This window comes from Vulpes lagopus, chromosome 10 (genome assembly GCF_018345385.1).
Source record: "Vulpes lagopus strain Blue_001 chromosome 10, ASM1834538v1, whole genome shotgun sequence".
Taxonomy (NCBI): domain Eukaryota; kingdom Metazoa; phylum Chordata; class Mammalia; order Carnivora; family Canidae; genus Vulpes; species Vulpes lagopus.
The window spans coordinates 59,289,726-59,316,136 of record NC_054833.1 but is presented as its reverse complement, the minus strand read 5'-3'; the positions used below and the strand labels follow the sequence as shown (position 1 = coordinate 59,316,136).

Genomic DNA, 26,411 nt, shown 5'->3' with positions numbered 1-26,411 from the left:
CCGGCGAAGCGGTTCATCCGTCAACCGGCTGACCCAGATCCCGGCCACCCCGGCACCCACCCCCGCCCTGCAAGCCGCGCGGGAGCCTTCAGGAGCCGGGAGCTCCGGGCGCACTTTGGGGCCCTGGCCGGCCCCACCCCAAGGAGGGACCGAGATCGGACGGGCGGCGCGGGGGCCCGGGGGCGGGCGCCGCTTGGGGACGGTGGTGCGCGGTGGGAGCGACGGGAGAGCTGTCTGACTCCTCTGCACGGTGCCCCCAGGGCACTCGCCTGGTCACGCGCGGTTTATCCCAAGGATGGCTCACTTGCAAAGCCTGACTCACGTGGATGACTTGCAAGTAGGGAATGCGGGTGCCCCGTGCCCAGGCCCGGCTGAGAGGGGGAAGGGGTCTTGGGATAAGTTGGTGACGGGGCAGACTGAGGCCCCAGCGTATCGGTGAGCCCCTGACCGAGAGCAGGGCAGGGTCCCACTCATACAGGTGTCACCTGCTCCTCGCCTCGCTCCCAGCCTCTGGTCCCTCCCTCCCCAGTGGGACTGGGCTCCTGATATCCATCTGGGTGAGCCCTGTCCTGCCAGCCAGAGAGACCGGCTGTGCTAGAGGCAAACAAACAACTATTAGGGTGGAGAGAGGGAGCCGGCAGTGAGCCAGGACAGAGACTGGGAGCTTCGAGGGAGAGAGGTGAGTGAGCCCCAGAGCATCCCAGAGAGAGCTGGGCCTTCCCGCGGTGGCCCCCCTGTCCCTGCCCCAACCCCCCACTCAGAGGATCCGCAGCCACCGCTCAGCCCCGCTTTGCCCTCTCTACGCTCACCTCCTCCCAGGCCCCCTGCTGCTGTGGCCACCGCTTGTTCTGGGGCATCCCTCCCTCCCTCCTCCCCACCATGGCTGTGTACCGCGTGTGTGTGACCACGGGTCCCTACCTGATGGCGGGGACACTGGACAACATCTCTGTCACTCTGGTGGGCACCTGTGGCCAGAGCCCTAAACAGCTGCTGGATCGCCTGGGCAGGGACTTCGCCCCTGGATCTGTAAGTATGGAGGAGAGGGAGGAGGGACCAGCAGGGTCAGGGCCAGCAGGGGACCCTGTCAGAGGGGAGGGTCATTCCCCCAGGCCTTCCTCCCACCCTGCAGAACTCAGGGAGCCCGTCCTGAGCTCCTCACCATCCTATCCTGGTCTCTGGCTTTGCTGGGGTTGTTGACACCTTCTACCCAGGCAGGACTGCCAGGAAGGAGCCCTGGGCAGGGGGGGTTGCAAGAATTTTGCCTGCTTCCTGGCTCCCCCACCTCGTAACTGAAGGTGGGCTCTGGGCAAGTCGCTTGCTCTCTCTTCTCTGGAGGGGACCTGCTTGCCTCCCTGCCAGGCCCCAGGATCATGTGCTGGGGGCCTGTACAAGGGCTTGGGGGCCAAGGAGGCTGGGCGATCCGGAATCCACTCTGCTCACACAGCATGCCTCCAGGAGCCGGGCTGCTTCTGCCTGGACGGAGGGGAGCCTTTTCCTTCCTTCCTTTCTTTCTTTTTCTTTCTTTTTTTTTTTTTTTTGTATATTTTTTTTTATTGGAGTTTGATTTGCCAACATATAGCATAACACCCAGTGCTCATCCTATCAAGTGCCCCCCTTCACCCAGTCACCCCAACCCCCCGCCCACCTCCCTTTCCACCATGCCTTGTTCGTTTCCTAGAGTTAGGAGCCTCTCATGTTCTGTCACCCTCTCTGATATTTCCCACTCATTTTCTCTCCTTTCCCCTTTAACCCCTTTCACTATTTTTTGTATTCCCCAAATGGATGAGACCATATAATGTTTGTCCTTCTCCGATTGACTTACTTCACTCAGCATAATACCCTCCAGTTCCATCCACATTGAAGCAAATGGTGGGTATTTGTTGTTTCTAACGGCTGAGGAATATTCCATTGTATACATAGAGCACATCTTCTTTATCCATTCATCTTTCGATGGACACAGAGGCTCCTTCCACAGTTTGGCTATTGTGGACATTGCTGCTATAAACATCGGGGTGCAAGTGTCCCGGCGTTTCACTGCATCTGTATCCTTGGGTTAAATCCCCAGCAGTGCAATTGCTGGGTGGTAGGCCAGGTCTATTTTTAACTCTTTGAGGAACCTCCACACAGTTTTCCAGAGTGGCTGCACCAGTTCACATTCCCACCAGCAGTGCAAGAGGATTGAGGGCTACTGCACCCTAGAGCTGCACCCAGGAACAGATGGGCCAGAGGCAGCGGCTGGCCTATGTGGTGGACAGCATCCACGGGGGTCAGGGCGAGGGGCCTCCTGGAGCCCAGGCTGTGGGGACAGGGGTGGGGTTAGGGTTGCTGCACCTTGGAATCCCCAGTAGATGCTTTCTGAACCAAAGTAAGCCTCTAAAGCTCTGAAATGCAAGGAATTTCTGGGCCGTATATACCCCTCTAGAGACCAGACACGCACTCTCATCCACTCACACTACACACATCCTCTCCAACATTTGTTGTTTCCTGTATTGTTAATGTTCCCCATTCTCACTGGTGTGAGGTGGGATCTCATTGTGGTTTGGATTTGTATTTCCCTGATGGCACGTGATGCGGAGCATTTTCTCATGCGCTTGTTGCCATGTCTGTGTCTTCCTCTGTGAGATTTCTCTTCATGTTTTTTGCCCATTTCATGATTGGATTGTTTGTTTCTTTGCTGTTGAGTTTAATAAGTTCTTTATATATCTTGGATACTAGCCCTTTATCTGATACGTCATTTGCAAATCTCTTCCCCCATTCTGTAGGTTGTCTTTTAGTTTTGTTGACTGCTTCTTTTGCTGTGCAGAAGCTTTTGATCTTGATGAAGTCCCAATAATTCCTTTTTGCTTTTGTTTCCCCTGCCTTCGTGGATGTATCTTGCAAGAAGTTGCTGTGGCCAAGTTCAAAAAGGGTGTTGCCTGTGTTCTCTGCTAGGATTTTGATGGAATCTTGTCTCACATTTAGATCTTTCATCCATTTTGAGTTTATATTTGTGTATGGTGCTAGAGAGTGGTCTAGTTTCATTCTTCTGCATGTGGATGTCCAATTTTCCCAGCACCATTTATTGAAGAGACTGTCTTTCTTCTAGTGGATAGTCTTTCCTCCTTTATCGAATATTAGTTGACCATAAAGTTGAGGGTCCACTTCTGGATTCTCTATTCTGTTCCATTGGTCGCCTTTTCCTAACTCGCACACAGGCATGCTTGGGTGAGTAGCAGCTCAGGTTTATATGCCAGGACAGGTGGGGGCGTAGATGCTCCTTGCAAGGTGTCAGAAGGCCCCCGCAGGTCCTTGCCTCTCACCTGCTGGCTGTTTGGTCCTCTCAGGTGCAGAAGTACAAGGTGTGCTGCTCCGCGGAGCTGGGCGAGCTCTTGCTGCTGCGTCTACACAAGGAACGCTATGCCTTCTTCCCCAAGGACTCATGGTATTGCAGCTGTGTCCGTGTCACTGCCCCCGATGGCACCTGTTCCCACTTCCCGTGCTATCAGTGGATTGAGGGCTACTGCACCCTAGAGCTGCGCCCAGGAACAGGTGGGCCAGAGGCAGCGGCTGGCCTATGTGGTGGACAGCATCCACGGGGGTCAGGGCGAGGGGCCTCCTGGAGCCCAGGCTGTGGGGACAGGGGTGGGGTTAGGGTAGCTGCACCTTGGAGTCCCCAGTAGATGCTTTCTGAGCCAAAGTAAGCCTCTAAAGCTCTGAAATGCAGGGAATTTCTGGGCCGTATATACCCCTCTAGAGACCAGACATGCACTCTCATCCACTCACACTACACACAGCCACAGATACACACACAGACACAGACACACATGGTTTGCTTTGGGCTGACTCCCTCTGCACTCCGAGTGAATCCTTCTAGCATCCAGAGTGGACTTAACCTGCAGGCAGAGTAACTGGGTGCCAAGAGGTGCAGAAGCCCTGAATATTGAAAGAATTGAGCTGGGAAGGCTCTGCCGACTACTACTGTCTTTCCTGGTGTGGCAGATGTCCCTGTCCCTGTGAGGTGCTGTTAGGATTTCCTCTTGCCGCTGTGTGTGTGGGGGGTGGGGGCTTTCAAGGACACTGAATCCAGCTCCTTTGGTGTCTGGACTCCCTCGGCTTCTAAGCCCTCTGATCCCCAGAGGCACGACCAGGGCTGGTCTAAGCATTGACATGAGTCTTTGGGATGAGAGGTGATATCCTAGGTCGAGATGAGGTGAGTGATGGTCGCTCACCCCCTAGCGAGTTCTTCACAGACCTCGGAATCCCCACCTATCATCATAACATGTCCATCCATCCACCACTTCCCCAAAAATGTTCATTCATCATTTGTCAAGTGCACGTTATGTGCACAGGGCCGGGGTGGCATGCTAGGTGCTGGGAAGACACAAAATGACTGCAATTTCTGCCCCGAAAGAGTCTTGGGAAGGAGACAAACATACAAACAATTGGGACAGCTGTTACAACTTTCGGGGTAAGGTTGTCTTGAGTCACTTCTGCTGATGAATACTCTTGAGGGCACGGGGTATCGATGTCACTGAGTAATTGGGTTCAAGAGTTAGGGCGCTCAGGCCAGCTCTGCTGGAGGTGGTGGCGTTTGAAAAGAGACCTGTATAATGAATAATTTTCATTCCCTGCAGCGAAAACGATTTGTCAGGACTCCCTTCCCCTCCTTCTGGATCACAGGACTCGGGAACTCCGGGGCCGACAGGACTGTTACCGGTGAGGATAGCCTAACCTGACTCCTTTTCCCATCTTTATTCTAACTTCAGCCTCAATGAGACTGTTACTAACTTTGACCTCAGATCCAGCCTTGGGGGCCTGGCTCCAATCGGGATCCTCGCGTCAACTTAACTTCCATCTAAGGTTAAATCTAGACCCAGAACACCAGTACTGATAGTTGTCCCTATACCATCCGTGACTCCACACTCTACCCCCACCTCCCTCAATAATGCTCTTGATATCACCTGGATGTCAGATATGACCCTGGTGTTGGCCAGTCTCAGCCCCAGCCTCACCTCTCACCCCGAAAACCAGCCATGGTCTTAATCTCAATGCAAACCTAACTCAGGTCTAGTCATCCTCAAATGCTACCCTGATCTGAAGCCTGATGCCTTCAGGGAGAAGATTCCAATTCTTTGTCACCTACCCAGAAAGTGGGGGTTTCTGAGAGTTTTAATTTAAAGTCATGTCTTTATTTATTTGGGAGAGAGAGACAGAGACAGTGAGGAGGAGGAGAGGGAGAAGCAGGCTCCCTGATGAGCAGGGAGCCCGAAGCAGGACTGGATCCCAGGACCTTGGGACCATGTGTCACCTGAGCCAAAGGCAGACATTTAACAGACTGAGACCCCCAGGTGTCCCAAAGTCACATCTTTAAAAGCTAAAGTCTATTAGTACCCTGAATTTGACTAGCCACCCCTGACCTTTCTCCCCTGAAAGCTGGAAAGTCTATGCCCCTGGCTTCCCTGGCATTATAGACGTCAGCAGCTTTGAGGAGATGGAGACAGACAAGAAATTTGCCTTGACCAAGATGACACCTCGGGTGGACCAAGGGGACAGGTGAAGGGGGGCCCAGGCTGGGGACCAAGGTTGGGACCATGGGGCCGGGAGGCCAGGAAAGAGGATGGTGCAGGGAAATAAATCCAAGAGGCAAGGGCAGCAGGGGCCGGGTGACCCCGAGGGTCTGGTGGGGAGGTGGCTTCAGGCGGACAGGGTCGGGTGGAGTCTGGAGCCAAGGGAGGGCCCAGGGCAGGAATGAGGGGAGCGGGCTGCAGGTTCCCCTGACCAGTGTCCGTCTTTCTGCCTCCCCCGCCGCCCTCCACAGCAGCGGGAATCGCTACCTGCCTGGCTTCCCCATGAAAATTGACCTCCCATCCCTGCTGCACATGGAGCCCAATATTCGCTACTCGGCAACCAAGACGGCCTCCCTGCTCTTCAACGCCATCCCTGCGTGAGGCCACTGCCCTCCCTGCACTCCTGTCACTGTCCCTTCGCCTCCACCTTGCCATGCATATCCCCCCTCTGTCTCCCTGTCTCCTCCTCTCTGTCACCTGTGTCCCCGTCTGTGCCCCCCATGTCCTCCCCTCTGTCCCCCATGTCCCTCTCTCTGTCCCTATCTCCCCCCTCTGCCCCCATGTCCCATTCTCTGTCTCATTCCCCCTCTCTGTCCTCCATCCCCCATCTCTGTCCCCAGTCTCCCCCATTCTCTATCTCCCCATCACCTCCTCTTTGCTCCTTTGTCATCACTTCTCTCTCTATTCCTTGAATCTATGAAATGAGCTGAGTGCCTTCTCAGTGCAGAGGTTGGTCCTAGGCGCATAGGTGGGTAGGACAGGGAGCAGGACGGGAGCAGGATGGGGGACAGGACGGGGAGGCCTGGCTCTGAAGCCATAAGGAGGTGAAGTCAGACCACATCGCCTTCGCATCCTAGCACCCACACTTTCCAGCTGTGTGACCTTCATCCACAGCCTCTAAGCAGTTCCCTCATTTGTAAATGATGGTAATAGCTGTGCCTACCTCCTTGGTCTAGGGGAGAGTAAGCCAGATGACACCAAGTACCAAACAATCTCTGAGCGGATGTGACTGAGCATTAGGATGTCATCTTCCACCTCGAGGAGCTCCGTGTCCCCAGGGAGACATGTGGCACAGTTAGTTAGGACCTGGTGGGGCCGTGAGCAGACTGAGTCCATAGCTGAGGCTCTGAGTGTGACTTGGTGGAGGGGTACAGTCCACACTCCTGACCAGTGTCAGCAGGGGTGAGCCGGGGCCAGGAGGTGGCTTCCGGGGAGGCGGGTGGGATGGAAACAGGCTTTGGGCCATGGAGAGGACAAGTGAGGAGAGAGTGGGTGGGTCCTGGGCAAAGCCAGGTTGGTTCGGCCGGAGGACAGAGAGGCTCACCTGGCCACCGGTGCAGTAGCTGCATTAGAAGGCCCGGCGGAGTCGAGGGCAAGGGGCTGGATCCTCATCCTCGGGGCTTCTGTGCCGAACTGATTCTTTGGGAGAAGGACTACTGGGAGGTGCAGAGGTGGGGTGAGCAGGGAGCTGGGGGGTGTCTGGGCTGGAGTGCAAGGCAGTTGCAGGTGGCTCGGGGCTTCAGGGCAAGGACCCGTGCGAGGCCCTGGCAGGGCTGAGGGACCAGGATCGGCTGAGCTGGTCCCCAGATGGACATGTGGGTCTAGGCCAGGGAAGGCCCGAAAGGCCACTAGGACAGCCTGCGAGGGGCTCAGAGAAGGGCCCGTGAGCTGAGGGAGCTGGCATTGGGCAGCCATCAGGGATTCAGAGAGGAGGGCTGGTAGCTGAGCTTCCATGTGGGCAATGGCAGGGTGTTCTGAAGGACAGTTGCACCAAACCCTTGGAAAAGGAAGACATTATCTTTCTTCTCCTTTGTCTCTGCCTTTTTTTTTTTTTTTTTAAAGATCTTATTTATTTCTTTGAGAGAGATAGCATGAGTGAGGGGTAGGGGTAGAGGGAGAGGGAGAAGCAGACTCCCCAACAAGCAGGGAGACCAACACGGGCCTTGGTCCCAGGACCCTGAAATCATGACCTGAGCTAAAGGCAGATGCCTAACCCACTGAGCCACCCAGGGGCCCCTCCTTGCTCTCTGCTTTAACACCAGTCTCCTGCCCCTTTCTCCTCGACTTTGGGGCCTTACTGGGCAGGTGCTCAACAAATGCTGTGAACTGAGGGGCCGGCAACTCAGTGGACACTCAGGAAGTTGTCCCTGGGCTTGTCAGGTCATGGCACCCCCACCCTTCAGGGCACCTGAGCACACCTGCCCACCACTTGCCACACACCCACCTATTAGATGTTGCATTCCCTTCCATTTGACTTGATGCAGTCAGTGAGTGATTATTATGAACCAGTATGTTAGGGCATCCGGGGCCAGTCCTGGCCCTAAGGGGCCCATAGTATACTGTGTCATCCCAGGTGGTAGGAGTACATGGGATTCACAGTGTAACACAGGGAGTGAAGAGCGTTTTGTGGAAGATACACACCAGGTGGGGCACCAGCCAGCCAGGAGCCAGTGATGGTCGGCAACAAGACAGGAGCTTGGGGAAAAGGCCAAAGCACCCATGAAGGTGACCTGTCTGCCACAAGTGGCACATATATGTGTGAAGTCCACCCTACGAAGCCTCAGTGGGCCACTAGACTTTTCTCACCCTTGTTAGGTGCCTCTATTCTGGACGGTGACCTTGTCAGGTCCCTGCAGGCCTCTAGGCAGGGGGCACAGTGCCCCTGTAGCTCCAGGCCACACCCTCGCTTCCCCTCGCCCTCAGGTCCCTGGGCATGAAGCTCCGTGGGCTGCTGGACCGCAAGGGCTCCTGGAAGAAACTGGATGACATCCGGAATATCTTCTGGTGCCACAAGACAGTCACTTCAGGTGTGCAGAGCCAGGCAGATGTCCAGCCTCCTCCTGACCCCATGTTCAGAGCCCTCTGCCCCATTCTGGGAAGGGGACCCTCTCCCAGCCCCCTCAGGGAGACTGCAGGATCCCAGTGGGTGGGGGTCCTGGTTCCATGGGTGGCAACCTCACATATTCCCCTTGGGAGCTCATGTCACCTCCCCTTTCTCTGGGACGGGACAAGAATAGGGGAATGAGGACAGAGAGACACTCTGCTTCCCTGGGAGATGGCCAGGGGTCCTTTAGGGAGTTCTGATCCCGATCAGGGCCCCTTTGGGGCCAGGCTACACCTACCTCGTAGGGTTGCTGTGAGGAAAGCCTAAACCATAGTGAGCAAAGGGCTGGACTCGAGCAGGCTCTAGGGGAGAACTTTCCAGACCGAACAGTGCCCTCTCTTGCCCCCCTAGAGTATGTTACAGAGCACTGGTGTGAGGACTCCTTCTTTGGGTACCAGTACTTGAATGGCGTCAATCCCGTCATGCTCCACTGCCTCTCCAGCTTGCCCAGCAAGCTGCCTGTCACCAATGACATGGTAGCCCCCTTGCTGGGACCCAACACCTGTCTGCAGACAGAACTAGAGGTAGGTGAGGGGCATTATGGACAAGGGATGGGTGTGGAGGATAGGAGTGGGATGGCTGGGGCTGCATCCAGCCTGCAGGCCTCATCCTCTGGGCGGCCCCTTGCACATTTGAATTGGAGCAGGTGGGATGAGAGCCGGGGGGTGGGGGGTGGGGACAGTGAGCATGACTGGGAGCCAGAGGTGAGGCTTGGTGAGTGGTATGAGGGGTCCTGGGATCGAGTCCCATATCCGGCTCCCTGCCAGGCGCCTGCTTCTCCCTCTGCCTGTGTCTCTGACTCTCTGTGTCTCTCATGAATAAATAGGTGAAATCTTGGGGCGGGGTTGGGGGGGAGCTATTTTAGGGCAGTGGAAGGCAGTGCCACTAGATATAAGAGGAACTGTCATGGAGATTAGGAGCTCGGAGGATGTGGGAAAAGATGATGCTCAGTCTCTCTGGGGCAGCCAAGCCCTCAGGTATCCTCCAGAAGGCTGGAGATGTGACAGTCAGTTCTCAGTGTGGGGCCATTTTCCTGTTGTTGGATAGACCGACAGGGTCACTGCGTTGAGAGGGCAGGAAGGACCAGGTAAGGGGGGACCGGGAGAGGATGCCAGCTTATCCAGGCGCAAGGTTGTGCAACGCGGGACTCAGCTGGACCTCATTCCGGTAGTTCTGCGGAGGGTGGGGTACCGGCCTCGGGCCATGAGTGCGCATTATTGAGGCCCCGGCTAGGGTGCGAGTGGGCGGGGAAACGAGGGGGCGCGCAGCGCGGGTCAGAGGGCCGGTGTGCCTTCCGCAGAGGGGGAACATCTTCCTAGCCGACTATTGGATCCTGGCGGAGGCCCCGGTCCACTGCCTCAACGGCCGCCCGCAGTACGTGGCCGCCCCGCTCTGCCTGTTGTGGCTCAACCCGCAGGGGGCGCTGGTGCCCTTGGCCATCCAGGTGAGACCTGGGCGGGATTCCGGAGGCGGGCCCAGCAGGCACACTAGCAGCCTCGAGCCTCACCCCGTTCTTATTCCTGGGCGCAGCTCAGCCAGACCCCCGGGCCCGCCAGCCCCATCTTCCTGCCCACTGACTCCTACTGGGACTGGCTGCTGGCCAAGACGTGGGTCCGCAACTCGGAGTTCCTGGTGCACGAGAACAACACGCACTTTTTGTGCACGCATTTGCTGTGCGAGGCCTTCGCCATGGCCACGCTGCGTCAGTTGCCGCTTTGTCATCCAGTCTACAAGGTCTGTGTGGGATCCCCCTCACCCCAGGCGGGCCCAGAAGGGACGGGCCAGCTCGGCCTGCTGCCCTGACCTTCGGCCCCTGTGCCCTCATCCCGCTCGCAGCTCCTGCTCCCCCACACTCGCTACACGCTGCAGGTGAACACCATCGCGCGGGCCACGCTGCTCAACCCCGAGGGCCTAGTGGACAAGGTGCGGCCCGCGTCTCTGAAGCCCCGCCCCATCGCCGAAGCCCCGTCCGAGGCAGCTTTTCCCCGCCCACAAACATCTCCGGCCTCCAATCCCGTTCCACGGTCCCCGCCAGACCCTGCCCACAAGCCCCGCCTCTCCGCGCCGGTCCCCTCCTCGCCCCGCCCACAAGCCCGGGCCCCGCCCCCTCGGGCCCAGCTTCCAAGGTCTCCAGGAGGTGGGCAGGGCGGCCCCCCTCGGTCACAGACCCCCTCGGTCACAGCCCCCGGCCCGCCCTGCGCCCAGTAAGCTCTCGCGTCTCCCACTCCCACCCCCCACCCCGCATCACTGCTTTCTTTTGGTTACCAAATACCCAAGCATTTCCTCCTATGCACATAGTAGGGCCACCACCCCCGCAGCCCCAGCCGGTCCCCCTGGGGGTTCGGCCCGAGGTCTTGGACTTCTTGATTAAGTGAAAAATCCACTGGGCTGAGTCACTGGCCTTCTCTGGACCCCAAGCCAAGCGGTGTTGTGTTCTCAGGTCACCTCGGTCGGGAGGCAAGGCCTCCTCTACCTTATTAGTACTGCTCTGGCCCACTTCACCTACACGGATTTCTGCCTTCCGGACAGCGTGCGGGCCCGCGGTGTCCAGGCCATCCCCAACTACCATTACCGGGACGACGGCCTGAGGATCTGGGCGGCCATTGAGAGGTGCCGGGTGCGGGCCTGGGCCCCTCCTGCAGCCAGTCTGGCCCAAAGAGGGCACGGGGCAGTGTGGCTCATGTACTCATGGGGCCCTTGGTGCTGGGGGTCACAGGTGCTTCAGGCCCCAGCAGGGAGCACCCCAAGGGTGAGAGTTGGGGTCAGGGTACTTAATGAAATGATAGGTAGCTGCAGGCTGGGGAGAGGCTGGGCTGTGCATGGGCCCCGTGGAGGAAGGAATGGACAGAGTGTCCAGAGGAATCAGGGCAGGTGCAATTGTTTGAGCTGGGGCCCTCCAGCTCTCCTCAGGGGTTCCCCACCCCCAGATCCCTGGGTGGGAAGGAGGCCCTGAGCACCCATGACTCAGGGGTGCCCAAACCTGGGCCCTCGGGTTCCATCTGGATCTGGGGGCTCCCACTGGGCCCTGATGGGCTCTCAATGGACACTGGCTGTCTGGCTCTCCCCAGCCTGAGTGGCACTGGGTCTTGGATTTCAGGGCAGGCCTGAGCCCAAGGTCACCCCCTCAGCACGAGCATCTCTTTCCTGCAGCTTTGTCTCAGAAATCGTGGGCTACTATTATCCCAGCAATACGTCTGTGCAGCAGGACTCAGAGCTGCAGGCCTGGGTCCGTGAGATTTTTACTCATGCATTTCTACGCCGGGAAAGCTCAGGTACCCCCTCTCTGTCCCCCGACCTTGGGCTCCCAGTGACCCTGTGCTCCCTCCCCTTGGCCTCGCTTGTGACTCAGTTCTTACTTATGGACAAAGGTTTGAAGTCCATCCTATTATTAACCCCACTGACAGATGAGGAACAGGCTTTGCAGATAGTAAGTGGCAGAGGCAGGATCCAGAGCCAGCTCTCATCATCCCCAAAGTCCTTGCTTTCAACCACTGCACTGTGACCCTCTCATTCCTCCTCGACTTTTACTTGAGTCTGTCCATTCACCGCTGCTTGCTGAGCTTTGTGGTTGTGTCCCATCATGCGGTAGGAGCCATGTCCAGCCTCAAATGTTGAGGCTTCTGGAACCTTCTCTCATACTTCCTCATGCTTGTCCCCTCTAGCCACTGACCTCTTTCATTTCATTTGGCCTCATGAGTGACATGGTTCTGATGCCGCCTGATTCTTCCCTATTAACACCTGTCACCTGGCTTTAACTCTTCCCCCTTCTTCTGACACTGCCTGAGAGGCTTTGGCTCCCTCTTCAGCCTGCTTTGCTCAACTTCAGTGCCAGGCAGATGCCTCAGGCCACCCTCCCTTAAAATCTTGCCTTGGCCCCAGGGAGGAGATGTCCTCTGTGCCTCCCACCTCCTCCCAGGCCCCTGCCATGTCTCCACCCCAGCCGTTGTCTTGTCCTGCCTGGGTCTCCATCTCCTCTCTACCCTTTCATAATGGAGTGATCCTTTCTTGGCTTCTCTTCGGTAGCTGATTGCATACTTGCAAATCCCCCTTCCTTCCATTCCCTGAAGAACTTTCCATTTTAGCTGTCTCATCGTCACCTTTGAGAACAGCACACAAAATCAATAATCCATCAGTTGTCTTCTGGCCTTGCTCAGGGTATATACCCTATTGCTTCTCTTTGTAGCCTTCCTCCCTCGTGTCATGGTATTATGTGGGCTCCAGACACTGGAAAAAGTAGACAGGCCTTCTTCATACCTGGGTGCAGTGAAAGACAAGGAAAAGCTCAAAGTGGCCCAAATGTCCACCCTGCAGTTCCCCCAGCCCTGGCCCCCAGGGTGGGAGACTCTCAGGGCCTGGGATGCGGCTTCTCAGCTTACTTAGTGCATAGGTGGCTTCATGGAGGGGCTCCTGGCTGGGGAGACCCAGGGAGGAGGGATGGTCTCTTGTCACCTGCAAATAGAACAAACTACTGCAACCCTACCTATAATAGGTTCTGAGGCTTCCCCCCGCCTTAAACAACAAATTTTAAACACATAGAAAAGTAGAGAGTATAATGTAATGAACCCACCCAGATCCACCCACATTCAACAAGTGCTAATTTGATCAATCTGTTGCTTTTCTTTATTGCTGAAGTCTTTTAAATTACACATATTTCATATTTTATTACTGCTCAGTATGCAACTAAAAAAAAAAGTTTTTTCTACACAACCACGATACTGTCATCACGCTCGACAAAATTGACATTAATCTCCAATGTGGCGTATATTCAAATTTCCCACTTTCCCCACATTTCCCTAATTGATCCTGTGGATTCCAGAGCCAATCAAGGACCACACGAGTCTCTTTAAATTTCAGATGGCCCCTCCCCCTCTTTAAATCACATGATGTCTGCCATCAAAAACCCAGGACTAGTTGTTCTGCAGTGTCCCACCTTCCGTGAATTTATCTAATGGTTTCCTGTCAACTGGAAGGGATATGTAAAGGTTAAATGTTTTTGGCAAGAGTATTTCTCAAGCGATGCTGTGTTCTCCATGATTCATAACAGTTGGAGGCACATAGTATCAGGTCTTCTTATTATTGGTGATGCCAAGAGTGATTTCTGGGTTTTTATTATTTTATTTTATTTTATTTTATTTTATTTTATTTTATTTTATTTTATTTTATTTATTTTATTTTATTATCTGAGAAAGAGAAAGCATAAGCAGTGGGGAGAGGGATAAGCAGTCTCCCCACTGAGTAGGGAGCCCAACATGGGACTCAATCCCAGGACCCCAAGATCATGACCTGAGCTTCAGGCAGATGCTTCACTGTCTGAGCACCCCCAGGCGCCTTTCCTTTGGAACTTTAAAAGATGACCCATCCCTGCTTTGCAAACCCAGTGCTAATCCTTGGGCTGGCCAGATCCTGACTGCACCTCCCCCATGGCAGTTTTTTTTTTTTTCTAGTTGGGGCTGTTTCCTACTTAAGACCTGGAGTAGGGGGGTGTCTAGTTACTGTTGGCTGACTCTCCTATCTTACCTTATTCAACCTGTCTCTGACTCAGTACATCAGAGCCTTCTTCAGGTTGACAGACATCTCTGTGCAGGCTTATCGCAGATTCCTGTTTTATGGCAAGGCACACTCATTAATTAACTTCAGTCAGTGTGCCTTTTGCTTCCACATTTCAAGGGGAGCGAATAAGGAAGAGGAGCTACGGAACAATCCCCACAGGTAGTCCAACCTCCTTGCCTTTTAATCTCAGCCCTCCAGGTTAGAATATCTACCGCAAAGGGAACATTCAGGAAGTTCACACAGGCTCCCTGGCAGACGCCCAGTCCTTCCTCCAGCCCTCTCGGCCTGCTCTACTGAACTTGAAGCCGTCTTTGGCTCATGTACCCCTCTGTCTTCCCGTTTCCCTAAATCCAGTTGGGTGGCCAATTCCTATTGTCCCCCTTGTGTCCCACTGTCACCACCCAGTCCTGGTCCTCATACTCCTGCACAGTGGCAGCTGCTTCTCTATAGGCCTCACCATCCCCAGCCTCTTGCTGCCCACCCTCCAGGTCTGTGGGGGCCCCTGCCCTGGCAGTCCTCTGAAGTTCTGCCCAGAAACTGTGTGGCTGGTCGCACTGCTGTGACCTCGCCTCCAGTGAGTTACCCTCCCTGCTCCCTCTCCTTGCTGTTGCCTCAATCTGCCTTCTTCCCTTCTTAGGATTCACACCAGTCAACCAATAATTACTGGGCTCTTAATATTACGTATTTTTCTGGGTGCTGGGGCTCAGTAGTGAATATGACAGACAAAAGTCCCGGCCTTCAATGGAGCTTCACATTCTCAGTGGGGAGATTCAGATAATCAACAAACAATTGTATTAGGTGGTTGGTTATAGAGCACTCAGGAAAAGGAATTGGCATGTTGAGGTAGGGGGGTTATTTCAGGTAGGTGGTCGGTCTGGGGGGGCCTCTCAGGGGAGGTGATGTTTGGAGGAGAGACCAGAAGGAAGTGAGAGAGCTTGTTCTGTGGATCAGTGGTTTTAGCAAGGAGGTGACATGACCAGATTTATGCTCCTAAAGGATCAGTCACTCTGGCCGTCGTGTGAAGAACGGGCTATTGGGGGCAAGGGTGGAAGCAATTGGATCCCTGCAAGAGTTACACATTGGAGACTGGGTGGCTGGTGGTGGAGCCCGGAGGTGGTGAGATGAGATTGGCTTCTGGAAGTATTTGCCGATATGCATGGTACGAGATAAAAAGAGGAAAGACCACACAGATTGTGGCCTGAGCAACTGGATAGAGACGGGGATGGGAGTGTTGTGTGTAGGGAGCAAGGCAGGCATCAGGCTCTGCAGATTTGCAGATGTGACATCTGGGAGACCTTATTGACACCCAACTTGGAGTGTCAGGTGGCAGCCATTGATTTCCTGCCAGAATTCAGGGGCCTGCAGGAGCCGGAGGTGTGATTTTGGGAGTAGTTGGCCAGCAGGAGGCGGTTAGAGCCATTGATTTGGACGAGGGGAGTGATGGACAGAGGAGAGGACCCAGGGCTGAGCCTGAAAATGCCTTCCTCTGTCATCTTTTTCCCAAAGCTCACCGACTCTTCAGCTGAGGGGGAGCCCTGTCTCTTCCTGCTGGGGAGTCTCCCCTAAGCACCTCAGCCCCAATGCCCGACTCTGACCCAAGCCTGGCCTTGGGGACCCCTTCTGCTTCCATCACTGGGACCTTAGGAGAAACATACTCTGATCACCCACCTCTCTCACTAAAGCCCAGCTGTGGGTGTTCCACTACTGGGTACTTGGACAAATCTTGGTGAACGGGGTAAAGTTAAATCATTAGGTGCTGGGTTGCCTGAGTAGCTCAGTCTTTTGGGTGTCTGGCTCTTGGTTTTGGCTCAGATCATGATCTCGGGATCCTTGGGATCAGGAAGTCTGCTTGAAATTCTCTCTCTCCCTTTGCCTCCTACCCCTATTTTCATTCTCATTCTCTCAAATAAATCTTTAAAATAAATTAAGTGCTATCGGGGGCTGCAGATAAAAGTGCCTTGGCAGTCAGGGAGAAGAGCCAGCTTGACTGTCAGCTTGAATTTGGCTCCTCCCTTGCGAGTTCTGGCTGGACATTTTCTGGTTGGATCCCAGCAGCTGGCTCCTATCCTGACCCCATTCAGAGAGCACAGACCTCGATGATGACCGTCCCTAACCTCAGCCCAGCCCTCATCTTAGTCAAAAGACAGTGGTGGCCAAATGCTCAGCCCTGTCATCCCCAATCTCCCTTTGCGGTAAGCCCCAGCCCCGCACTGCCCCTAGGAATCCAGTCCCCTCCCTCCACACCCTTTCTCCTTCCTCCCACATCCAGGCTTCCCACACCGGCTGTGCACTCCAGGAGAACTGGTGAAGTTCCTCACTGCAATCATCTTCAACTGCTCCGCCCAGCACGCCGCTGTCAACAGTGGGCAGGTGAGGCCGCTGGGGGTAGGAGGGCAGGCCTGGGGGCACTGGGCTAGGCAAGGTTGGGCTCAGCATGGGACAGGAGGCCAGTGTTGGGGTTGAGAGCATGGGTGGGTCAGGGTTGGGATTGGTTTAGGATTGGGGCTGAAGTTGGGTGGTGACTGGGTGGAGTGAAGGAGTGAAGGGCTGGCTGGTATTGGATGAGAACTGGGGTGGAGCGGGGTTCAGGGTGGTAATGGTGACTCCAGCTGGTGTTGTGCAGGGAGTAGAACCTGGACCTGTCACGGTGGGGACGAGGTTAAGGGGGAGTATCAGGTGGCTCTGGGTGGTGTGCTAACCCTTTGCTACGACCCTTATTGGACTCTGCTCCTTCGTTGGTGATTTGCAACCCCCCAGTCCTGAAACACAGGGTGGGGAGTGACAAGGGGTGAGTCTCCTACCCCACATCTGGAACTTCCTACCCTATACCTCTCTGACTCTTCCCTTTCCACCATCCTCTCCTTTTCCAACTGCCAGACCTGGGACAATAGGTGCAGGATGGGGGATGATGAGGGAACTGGTTCTCCCACCTCTGGCCAGCTGACTTAACTGGGGTGGGGTCTCTACAGCATGACTTTGGGGCCTGGATGCCCAACACCCCGTCATCCATGAGGCAGCCTCCACCCCAGACCAAGGGGACTGCCACCCTGAAGAGTTACCTAGACACCCTCCCAGAAGTGAATGTCACTTGTAACAACCTTCTCCTCTTCTGGTTGGTCAGCCAGGAGCCCAAAGACCAGGTGGGTACAGGATGTGGGATGGGGTGGGGGTGACGGTTTACAGGGCCTAGGCAGTGACAGTGGCAGTAGCTGTTCTAGAGAGGGCTTGGGGACTGAGTGCTGCCATTTATGCCCACTGCTGAACTAGTCTTGGGTTCCTCGGTTTTTTTAGGAAACTGTAGTTGATCCCCAAAGGCATACATTGAAGCAAATACCAGCTTAGTGGCTGGGGCACAATGTCTATTGAATTCACCAGTTTACCAATCCATCCATCCATCCATCCATCCATCCATCCATCCATCCACCTGTCCATCTATCCATCCACCCATCTGTCCGTCCATCCATTCATCCATTCACCCACTCACCCACCCATCTATCCATCCATTATCCATCAACCATTCATCTGTTAACTGCTCATCCATTCATCTAGACATTCAACATACATTATTTTGGATTCCTTCTACATGTCAACATGGCACTGGGCACCAGGCATATAAAGCAGAATGAGACCTTCCTGACTTCAGGAATCCTATGGTTTGGTTGAGGAGGCATACAGGAAGATGAAAAAGGTACCACAGTGCTGTAGGAATCATTTAGGTATGAACACATACGTCTTGAGCACTTGCAATGTGTCAGACATTGGTGGGCAGATACGAACCCTCTCCTCATGAGCTTAGTCTCATAACAGAGGTGAGAATGGGGACTTGTGGAACCTGAATGAGTCTGGGCAAACCTGGGAAGGCTTCTTGGAGCAAGTGACATCAAAGCTGAAACCTGTAGGACAAGTAGGAACTTGGCAGGCAGAGGGAGGGCAGGGTTAGTTTCTAGGCAGAGGAAGGACATAACCAAGTGCAACAAAGTGAAGGTGAGTTGGTGTGTTGGTAGGATTGCAAATGGTTCAGTGTGGGCACAGTGTTTATTCAGAGGAGGATGGGGAGCCATTGACGAGCTTTAAGCCCCAGGGTGACGCGGCCAAATCTGTGTTTAAGCAAGGGCACCTCTGTGGATGGTTGGGAGGGGCAGTTCTAGGGAGGAACAGATGAGACAAGGAGGCTGTCAGGTCAGCTTGGCGAGGGGAGCGGCCCCTTGATCCCCAATTACCAATGTTTCTGTTCATACATGGGGTCATCGGTCCTGCCTCTGCCCTCCTGGTCTTATTCACAAGCTCTCTGATGTCACAGGAATGTCCTTATGTCTCATACTTGACTCTGTTCCGTGCAGATGTGTGTTATCTTCCTAACAAGTTTTAATTACAATCTCATAGACTAGGAATGCCAGGAACTTGTCCCTGGATCCTGCTCCTTCCTGGTCCCATTTCCCAAGGGCTTGGAGACATTCATTGTTGTCATTATAGGGGAAAGCACGCTGGTTTTTTTGGTCTATTCTATGACTGTTCCCAGTACTCTCACTCAATACTTCTGGCCACTGAATGTGTGGGGGACGAGCTGGGTATTGGATAATTTAACTCTACTTGCAGATAGTGTCAGATCCCACGGGTTCAGACTCAGACCCACAAGACTACCCCCCTGACTCCCAATGCCAACCACAAGCCCAAGTTGTCACCTGTGCTTCTGATCCACCAGCTAAAAATCAGAGGTTTCTAAGACCCCCCCCTGCCCAGCCCCCATCAGTTTTGGACATTTGCTATAATGGCTCACAGAACTCAGGAAAACCAGTTTACTTATTAAATTACTGGTTTACTTTAGTATTTTTTTTAACTTTTATTTATTTATGATAGTCACAGAGAGAGAGAGAGGCAGAGACATAGGCAGAAGGAGAAGCAGGCTCCGTGCACCGGGAGCCCGACATGGGATTCGGTCCTGGGTCTCCAGGATCACGCCCTGGGCCAAAGGCAGGCGCTAAACCGCTGCGCCACCCAGGGATCCCTACTTTAGTATTTTTTTAAGAGAGAGAGAGAGCACAAGCAAGGGGAGCAGCAGGCAGAGGGAAAGGGAGAAACAGACTCCCTGCTGAGGAGGGAGCCCAATGCGGGGCTGTATCCCAGGACCCAGGGTCATGACCAGAGCTGAAGACAGATGTCTAACCGACTGAGCCACCCAGATGCCCCAGATTACTGCTTTATTATAAAACGACATAACTCAGGAACAGCCAGAGATGTGCTGGGCAGGGTGTGTGGGAGGGGATGCCGGGCTCCCATGCAGTCTCTGGGTGCACCACCCTCCCAACACCTCCACCTGTTCACCAGCCTGGAAGCCCTCCAAACTGCTAGGGTTTTTCTGTCTCACTACCTAGGTGTGATTGATCGAATCATTGGCCATGGGGGATGAAGTCAACCTCCAGCTCCTCTCTCCTCCCTGGAGGTTGGGGGCAGGAATTGAAAGTTCCAACCCTCTAACCACGTAGCTGGCTCTCCTGGCCACCGCCCCCATCTTTATGGCTTTCCAGAACACCTTATTAACATAAACTCAGGTGTGGTTGAGAGGGCCTTATTATGATAACAAGAAGCCTTTAACACTAACACAGAATTATAAGGGTTTTAGGAGCTCTGTGCCAGGAATGGGAGGAAGCCCAAATGTATATTCCTTACTGTAAAGCACAATATCACAGTAGCAAGGGATGATAGGCAAGAGATGAGGGTGAAGGGCTCCCACCTAGAAGCCAGTGAGGGGTCTCATTAAGTCAGGTATCTTGGGCGCCTGGGTGGCTCAATCAGTTGAGCATCCACCTTTGGCTCAGGTCATGATCTCGGGGTCCTGGGATCAAGCCCCACATCAGACTCCCTGCCCAGTGGAGAGACTGCTTCTCCTTCTCCCTCTGCCCTTCCCCACCCTGCTCATGCTTGCTCTCAATCTCTCTCTCAAATAAATAAAATTATATAAAAAAATAAATCAGATACCTCACGTATGCTATTTTAAGACACAAAGTAAGTAAGAAGCTTACTTATTTAAAATGCTTAATACAAAAAAATGCTTAATATAGTGCCTGGCATACAACTGTTCAATAAATGGTATTTGCATTTTTTTAAAGAATTTTTTTTAATTAATCTCTACCCCCAACGAGGAGATCAAGACCCTGAGACTCACAACCCTGAGATCAAGAGTCATGTGCTTCACGGATGGAGTGGGTCAGGTGCCCCAAATAGTAGTTGTATTTTAAAGGGAAGAAAACTAAACAAATTGGTTCAGAGACGCTAAGTAGGTTGCCCAAGGTTACAGAGCTAGGACATAGGCTTTGAACCCAGCCTGTCATGTTTCTGTGTTCTGCTTTTTGGAAAGCTACACTATAGTTTTAGGAATTAGATGTCAATCTGGTAAATAAGACACACAACTGATTCTTTGAAAAGACCAATAAAATGAAGAAACCAGAGACAATCCCAATCAAGAGAAATGAGAGGTGCAACATTAGGTAGGAGTGGAAAGACAAACAGCCAATAATTGAGAAGGTAGAAGAAATTACAAGAAAATGCTACTTGTAGTTTTGCACAAACAGCTTTGGAAATCTAGGTGAAAGAGGTGATTTTCTGGGAAAACAATAAAGAAAACTTTGATGCCAGAAGACATGAAAACCACACATAAATAGAAAAGGGTGTGAAAGATCTGATCCCTCTCCTTGCAAAGGGATATTCTATGATTCTATTAAACCTTCAAGGACCAAGTGATTCCTAAGTCACTCAAATGGCTGGGAAGTTTAGAAAAGAAGTGGAAGCTCCCCAGATCGTTTTACTGGGAGCCTTGGTACCAGCACCTGGCAGAGGAGTACTCTTAAGTAGAGAAGTGGGTCTCCCGTAGAAGGTTCCAGTCCCAGATCCACATTTCCCACCTGTGTGACCCTGGATATGCAATTAGGCCTCTCCAGGGCCTGTTTCTTTATCTGTTAAAGTGGGAATGATAAGAGCAGCTGTCTCACAGGATTGTTGCCCTGTCGTGATAGTCCGCGTAAAGTGCTTGCAACACGTTAGCTGTAATTAAGAAAATGAAGTGACAAACTTGTTTCACTTAGCTATAACAATCTTAAAAATATATCATTAGCCAACGAAGGCTAGTGCTACCTAATAAGACAATAATCCGACATGTGAGGTCTAGTTTATTCTAGGAATGAGAGGAATGAGAGGTCAGCTCAATCTGATGAAATCTAACAGCGTAATTTCTTACATCAATAAAGAAACACACCATGTAATCATCTCAATATGTGAAGGAAGTGTGTGGTAAGTGTGAACAGTCATTTCTAATGAAAACTCTGTGTAAAATGAAGCTCCCATACCAAGGTGTTTTTTTTTTTTTCTTTAAGAGAGCGAGCGCAAGCAGGGGCGGGGTGGAGGGAGAGGGAGAAGCAGACTCCTCGCTGAGCAGGTAGCCTGACATGGGACTTGATCCCAGGACCCGGGGTTGGAGGCCTGAGCTGAAGGCAGAGGCTTAACCCATGGAGCCACCGAGGTGCCCCCCTCTACTGAATTTTGATTAAAAGTATATTTCAGGGGTTGCCTGGGTGGCTCAGTGGTTGAGTGCCTGCGTTCAGCTCAGGTCGTGACCCCAGGGTCTCGGGATTGAGTCCTGCATCGGGCTCCCCATAGGGAGCCTGCTTTTCCCTCTGCCTCTCTCTGGGTCTCTCATGAATAAATAAATAAAATCTTTTCAAAAAAAGTATATTTCAGGAAACACTGTCTTTCTGGTGAAGCAGCAGAGGCCTCGCAAACAGCAAAGTACTGTGCGCCCGGACTGCCCTGACGTAGCACTGTTCTGGAGGGCTCTGCCCGGGCAGGAAAACAAGATCAGGCGTGTTTATAAAAAGACTGATTGATTTTAGAGATGGGGGAGGGGCAGAGGAAAACAATCTTCAGGGATCCGCAGGGATCACGGAGCGCACCTCCTTGAGGCCCCATCTCAGAACCTGGAGATCGTGGCCTGAGCTGAAGCCAAGAGCCAAATGCTTTAACCGACCGAGCCACCCAGGTGCCCCGAGACCAAGAATTTTTAAGCATCAGGGTTCTTGGCAACGGTTACATTGGTTACATCGTATGAAGGGTACAGAGGATGGGAGGTGCGCGTGTTGGGGAGGAGGCTGGACTGCGGAGGTGAGCTGGTTGAGCGGGCTGATCATGGAGAGGGGCCCAGGGCGGCGGAGGGGGGGGGGGGGTGGCGCGTGGAGGGCCCTGTACTGCCACGGGATGGCATCCGCTACAAGCTCACTGCGATCCTGGCCGTGGTTGTGCAAGTGGTTTGCTGTGCTGTAGGGCGAGCTGGTGCAGGGCTGTGGTGCTGGGCGCAGTGGCAAGATGCCTTCAGACCCGATTGTCTTGGGGGGTTGAATTCTGTGCAACGGTGGGGTAGCAGGTGTCTCCTTGGTCGTATTTGCTGGAACGTATTTATGTTGATTTCATAATGTGTCGTGTTGATTTGTGTGACAGAAGTGCTTGCTTGTGTGCTTTGAGTTCACAGAGCAGTGGGCCAGGCCCTGGAGGGGCCTTTACAGGTGTTCTGGTCCCCAGTTTCATTCAGGCCCAGGTGCGGAAATGGTCTCCGACCTGAGGAACAGGCCCAGGGCTACCAGCAGAGGGAGCACTAACCTTGGGCTCTGGGCGCCCGGTCCCATTCCTGCCCCAACGCACTCCCTGGGTGTCAGGTGTTGGGTGTTGGGGTGTCAAGGTGTCGGTGGGGCTGCTCCGGGCAGGTAGCCTGGAGTGGGGGAATGCGGGTTTGGAGGGCTTGCGTTTGCGGTAGCTGTGGCTGCATCATGCTCTTAGAGCTACCTTGACTACGTGTTGGCAAATTTGCTCCTTCATTATCCTTCATCCCATCCTGAATGTCACCCCGATTTCTCCCAGAGGCCTCTGGGCACCTACCCAGATGAACACTTCACAGAGGAGGCCCCTCGGCGGAGCATCACCGCCTTCCAGATCCGCTTGGCCCAGATTTCCAGGGAGATCCAGGAGCGGAACAAGGGCCTGGAGCTGCCCTATGCCTACCTGGACCCTCCCCTCATCGAGAACAGCGTCTCCATTTGACCCCCTCCTCTTACGGCCCTGGAAGAAAGGCTCCAACATGAGGACTCGCAGAGGGCCAGCTTGTCAGGGTCCTCCAGGCCTCCCATCCTTGGTCCCAGTCAACCCAAGCCTTCTCTGCACTTGGGGACCTTTCTTCCCAGGATGGCTCCAGCCTCACATGGGCGGCCCCTGAGCCGTGAGGGACCAGTACAGCAGTGTCCGGGCTGAGAAGCCGCTGCCTCCCATCAAATGCGCAACAGGCCCTTGGAGAGGAAGGAACCCCATCACCTCATCACTTCCCTCTACTTTGAAAACCTACCTCCTGGGGTGCCTGGGTGGCTCAGTGGTTGAGCATCTGCCTTCCACTCAGGGCGTGACCCCAGGGTCCTGGGATTGAGCCCTACATCAGGCTCCCCATAGGGAGCCTGCTTCTCCCTCTGACTGTCTCTGCCTCTCTCTGTGTGTCTCTCATGAATAAATAAATAAAATATTAAAAAAGAAAAGAAAACCTACCTCCTCCCATTTGGGAGCCCCACAGGGACTCTTGAGCTCTCCCCTCTAGTTCTCCCCTTTCCCCAAACTCTTCCTCTTACCTGGTCACCTCGTTTTTGCTTTCCTCCAAACCTAGGACTGACCAGTCTAACTCCCCTTTCTGGGAGAGTCTGGGAAATGGGCAAAAACAGACGTCTGCCCTGGGTCTGTCCGGTGGTCCCCTTTGACGTCAGCGTCTTTAAGGGGAGGGTTAGGATCAGAGAGCAGTTTACCTGGACTTATAGCCGTAGTCCTCAGGGCCAGGCTCCTTGGCCTTCCCAGCCCTCACCCTGTCCCCTCCCTCCTGTTTTCCTGTCCTTGAGCTCAATGAATTTAATAAAATCAAACACATTTGGCTCCCATTTCATTCTTTCTGTTTTGATGTATGTATATGTATCTGTCTGGGAGGCCAGGGGATGGGAGAAGGAGGGAGTAGTCCCTGGGTCATCTGCTCAGCCCCCCACCTAGCCAGGCCCTACCGTCCTGCCCTTACCTCTCAGAGTGTGTCGTCTATCCAGAGGTGAAGGAATATCCAGATTCAAGGGGCGGATAGGAAAAAAGTAGGTACTTTGCAAAGCTTGAGAATCCAGTTGCTCCTTCTAGTCTGCCCCTGGGATCTGGTTCCTCTTCTGGACGCAGGGAAAGCTCTGTCTCTGGCTCCCTCGTGGATGGGGGGAGTCATGATGCGCTCTGGCCAGCCGCTCTGAGCAGAAGGGATGCGGTCATCTCCAGGCTGGGGCACTTAGCCGCCAGCAAGAGCCCCTCCAGAGTTCCCATTTCTCTGCCTCTGCTGTTCTAGAAGCCCACGCGGAGACGGCACAGCCATCCGCTCCTGTCTCGGATGAACCAGGATGGAGCAGGGCTGGATGCAGAGCTGAGCGAGAAATATGCCTTCACTGGGTCTCCCACCTCTGAGATTTGGGGGTGACTCATCATTGCAGGATTACTGACACAGATGGTGATCTGGGGAGTCTGATGTTCTCACTTCCAGCCCCCAAAGCCCTTAATAGACCTCAGCTTAGCCCTCCGTATCCGTATCCAATGATCCCACCTCTGTTCCTCCTTTCCCTTGACCTCAGATCCAGCCCCTTTACCTACTCTACCTGTGGAGTCAGATTCTATGCCTGAGGAACCCTGGGATAGAGGGTTCAGCCTCTCTCTGGCTAGAGTCACTGTGTCTTCAGCCAGTGACATGTAACTAATCCTCCATCCCTATAGCGCTGGTGGCAGGGGACTTAATCACATGACTTTACTACCCCCTAACTGGTGACCCATCCAGAGAATCCCCTGGGTGAGGGTTTTGCTAGACTGCGGAGTCTCCCAGCCCTGCTCCAGACCCCACCTGGCGGGGCCTCGGGAGTGGGGTCCTCCAGCTGCCATGGCCTTGGCCACCAGGGTTGGGGATGACAGGAGTGCCAAAGCCCTTCTCCCTCTGCCACAGGTGAGAGGGGACAAGTGCTGGGGGCAGGAAAGGACAGTCTTGGGCCATCGTTGGAGGTGGGGTTTTCACTTCCTGCACCTGTGACCCTCAGGGAAGAGCATCCCCGAGCCACGGTGCACGAGGAGGTGCACCTGGGAACATCTCACTGGTAGGTTCCAATCCGAGAATTTTGCCAAATCTCCAGATTCTGTTCACCTTCAAACAAGATCAAAGGACTAAGAACTGGCCAGAGGCACCCCTTTGGGGCTGGGACCCTGGCAGAGGCTGGATGGTCGGTTGGGCCCCTTACGCCTGGGCTCTGGCTTAGCGCAGCATGACAGGCTATGCTACGGTGGTGGCAAGACGCACGCACTCACGCAGCCTGTCCCTCCAGGAAGCCAGATACTCCTTGGTGTCCACCGGAGTTAGCATTCGAGGCATGCCCAAGCTAAAAATGCCCCCAAGCTGGAGAGGGAGGGATGGGGGTGGATAATTAGAATCTGGTTTCCCAGAAAGCCAGCTTGGAAGAAGACTTACTGGGGAGACACACCCAGCCATGCATGGGATTCTGCACCCGCTCTGGGGACAGAATGGAGGGTAGGGGGGGCTCGAGCCCTGTCAGATAGGGGCCTTCCTTCAGCCCCACTCTGGACCCCTGTACATTGTTTGGTCTGGAAAGCAACTGGTATAGTAGGGAGCACACCAGCCTCTTTCCCCAGCTGGCTCTGAGCCAGCGCCTCAGCCTCAGTGGCCCCAATGTGTCGTATAAAGGGGAAGACCAAGAAGACCTGGAAAGTCCCTTTGAGCATTGGCATTCTAGGATCTGCCTGCCTCACGGCTCCTGTGTCCCTGGACGCTGTTCCATGTCAGGGAAGCAGTCATGAAGTCCCCTGGCCCCATCTCTACTGCCTCCGGCTTGTGGGGAGACCAACTGACTGGCACACAAACAAATCAATCCTTTCAGACATTTGCGGGTGGGGCTGGGAGACGCAACAGGGCGGTGCGTCAGCATGACTGGCGGTGGGGTGACGTTAGGTCTGGTGGTCAGGGAAGGCCCCTAGGGGGAGGTGCCAGCCAGTTGAGACCCAGATGACTGAACAAACCCACTGAAACAGCTTGGTGCTGGTGGGGTGGCAGGTGCCACAGACCATGTGTTCAAGGAACAGAGAGAAAGCCAGGGTAGCTGGGGTAAGGTGACTGAAGGGTGGATAGGAGAGAGTCATGCATAGTCCTGAAGTCCGCAGTACATCCTTGGATTTATTCCTTTTTCTTTTACGATTTTATTCATTTATTTATTCATTTATTTATTCATTCATGAGACACAGAGAGACAGAGACACAGGCAGAGGGAGAAATAGGCTTTCTGTGGGGAGCCTGATGCATGCGGGACTCGATCCCAGGACCCCAGGGATCACTCCCTG

The 26,411-nt window shown here is 54.0% G+C and overlaps 1 protein-coding gene across 2 annotated transcripts; it reads left to right on the top strand.

Annotated features, from left to right (window-relative positions):
- The first annotated feature begins 182 nt into the window (after positions 1-182).
- On the top strand, positions 183-23,899 carry ALOXE3 (arachidonate lipoxygenase 3). Of its 2 annotated transcripts, none has more exons than XM_041771601.1 (16): positions 183-337; positions 820-1,026; positions 3,324-3,528; positions 4,614-4,695; positions 5,413-5,532; positions 5,798-5,923; positions 8,250-8,353; positions 8,782-8,954; positions 9,731-9,874; positions 9,961-10,164; positions 10,267-10,353; positions 10,871-11,040; positions 11,581-11,702; positions 16,250-16,350; positions 16,950-17,120; positions 22,882-23,899. In XM_041771601.1, the coding sequence occupies exons 1-16, from the start codon at positions 296-298 to the stop codon at positions 23,059-23,061; spliced, it is 2,238 nt and encodes a 745-aa protein (XP_041627535.1). In that variant the 5' UTR covers positions 183-295; the 3' UTR covers positions 23,062-23,899. The 2 variants fall into 2 exon arrangements, with proteins under 2 accessions (XP_041627535.1, XP_041627536.1); XM_041771602.1 differs by having other exon boundaries at positions 198-679.
- The last annotated feature ends 2,512 nt before the right edge of the window (positions 23,900-26,411 follow it).

Coding starts and splice junctions, on each gene's coding strand:
- ALOXE3 (XM_041771601.1), top strand. CDS start 296: ATGGCTCACTTGCAAAGCCTGACTCACGTGGATGACTTGCAA. Junction 8,955..9,730: donor GTCTGCAGACAGAACTAGAG/GTAGGTGAGGGG, acceptor TGCCTTCCGCAG/AGGGGGAACATCTTCCTAGC. Junction 11,041..11,580: donor ATCTGGGCGGCCATTGAGAG/GTGCCGGGTGCG, acceptor TCTTTCCTGCAG/CTTTGTCTCAGAAATCGTGG.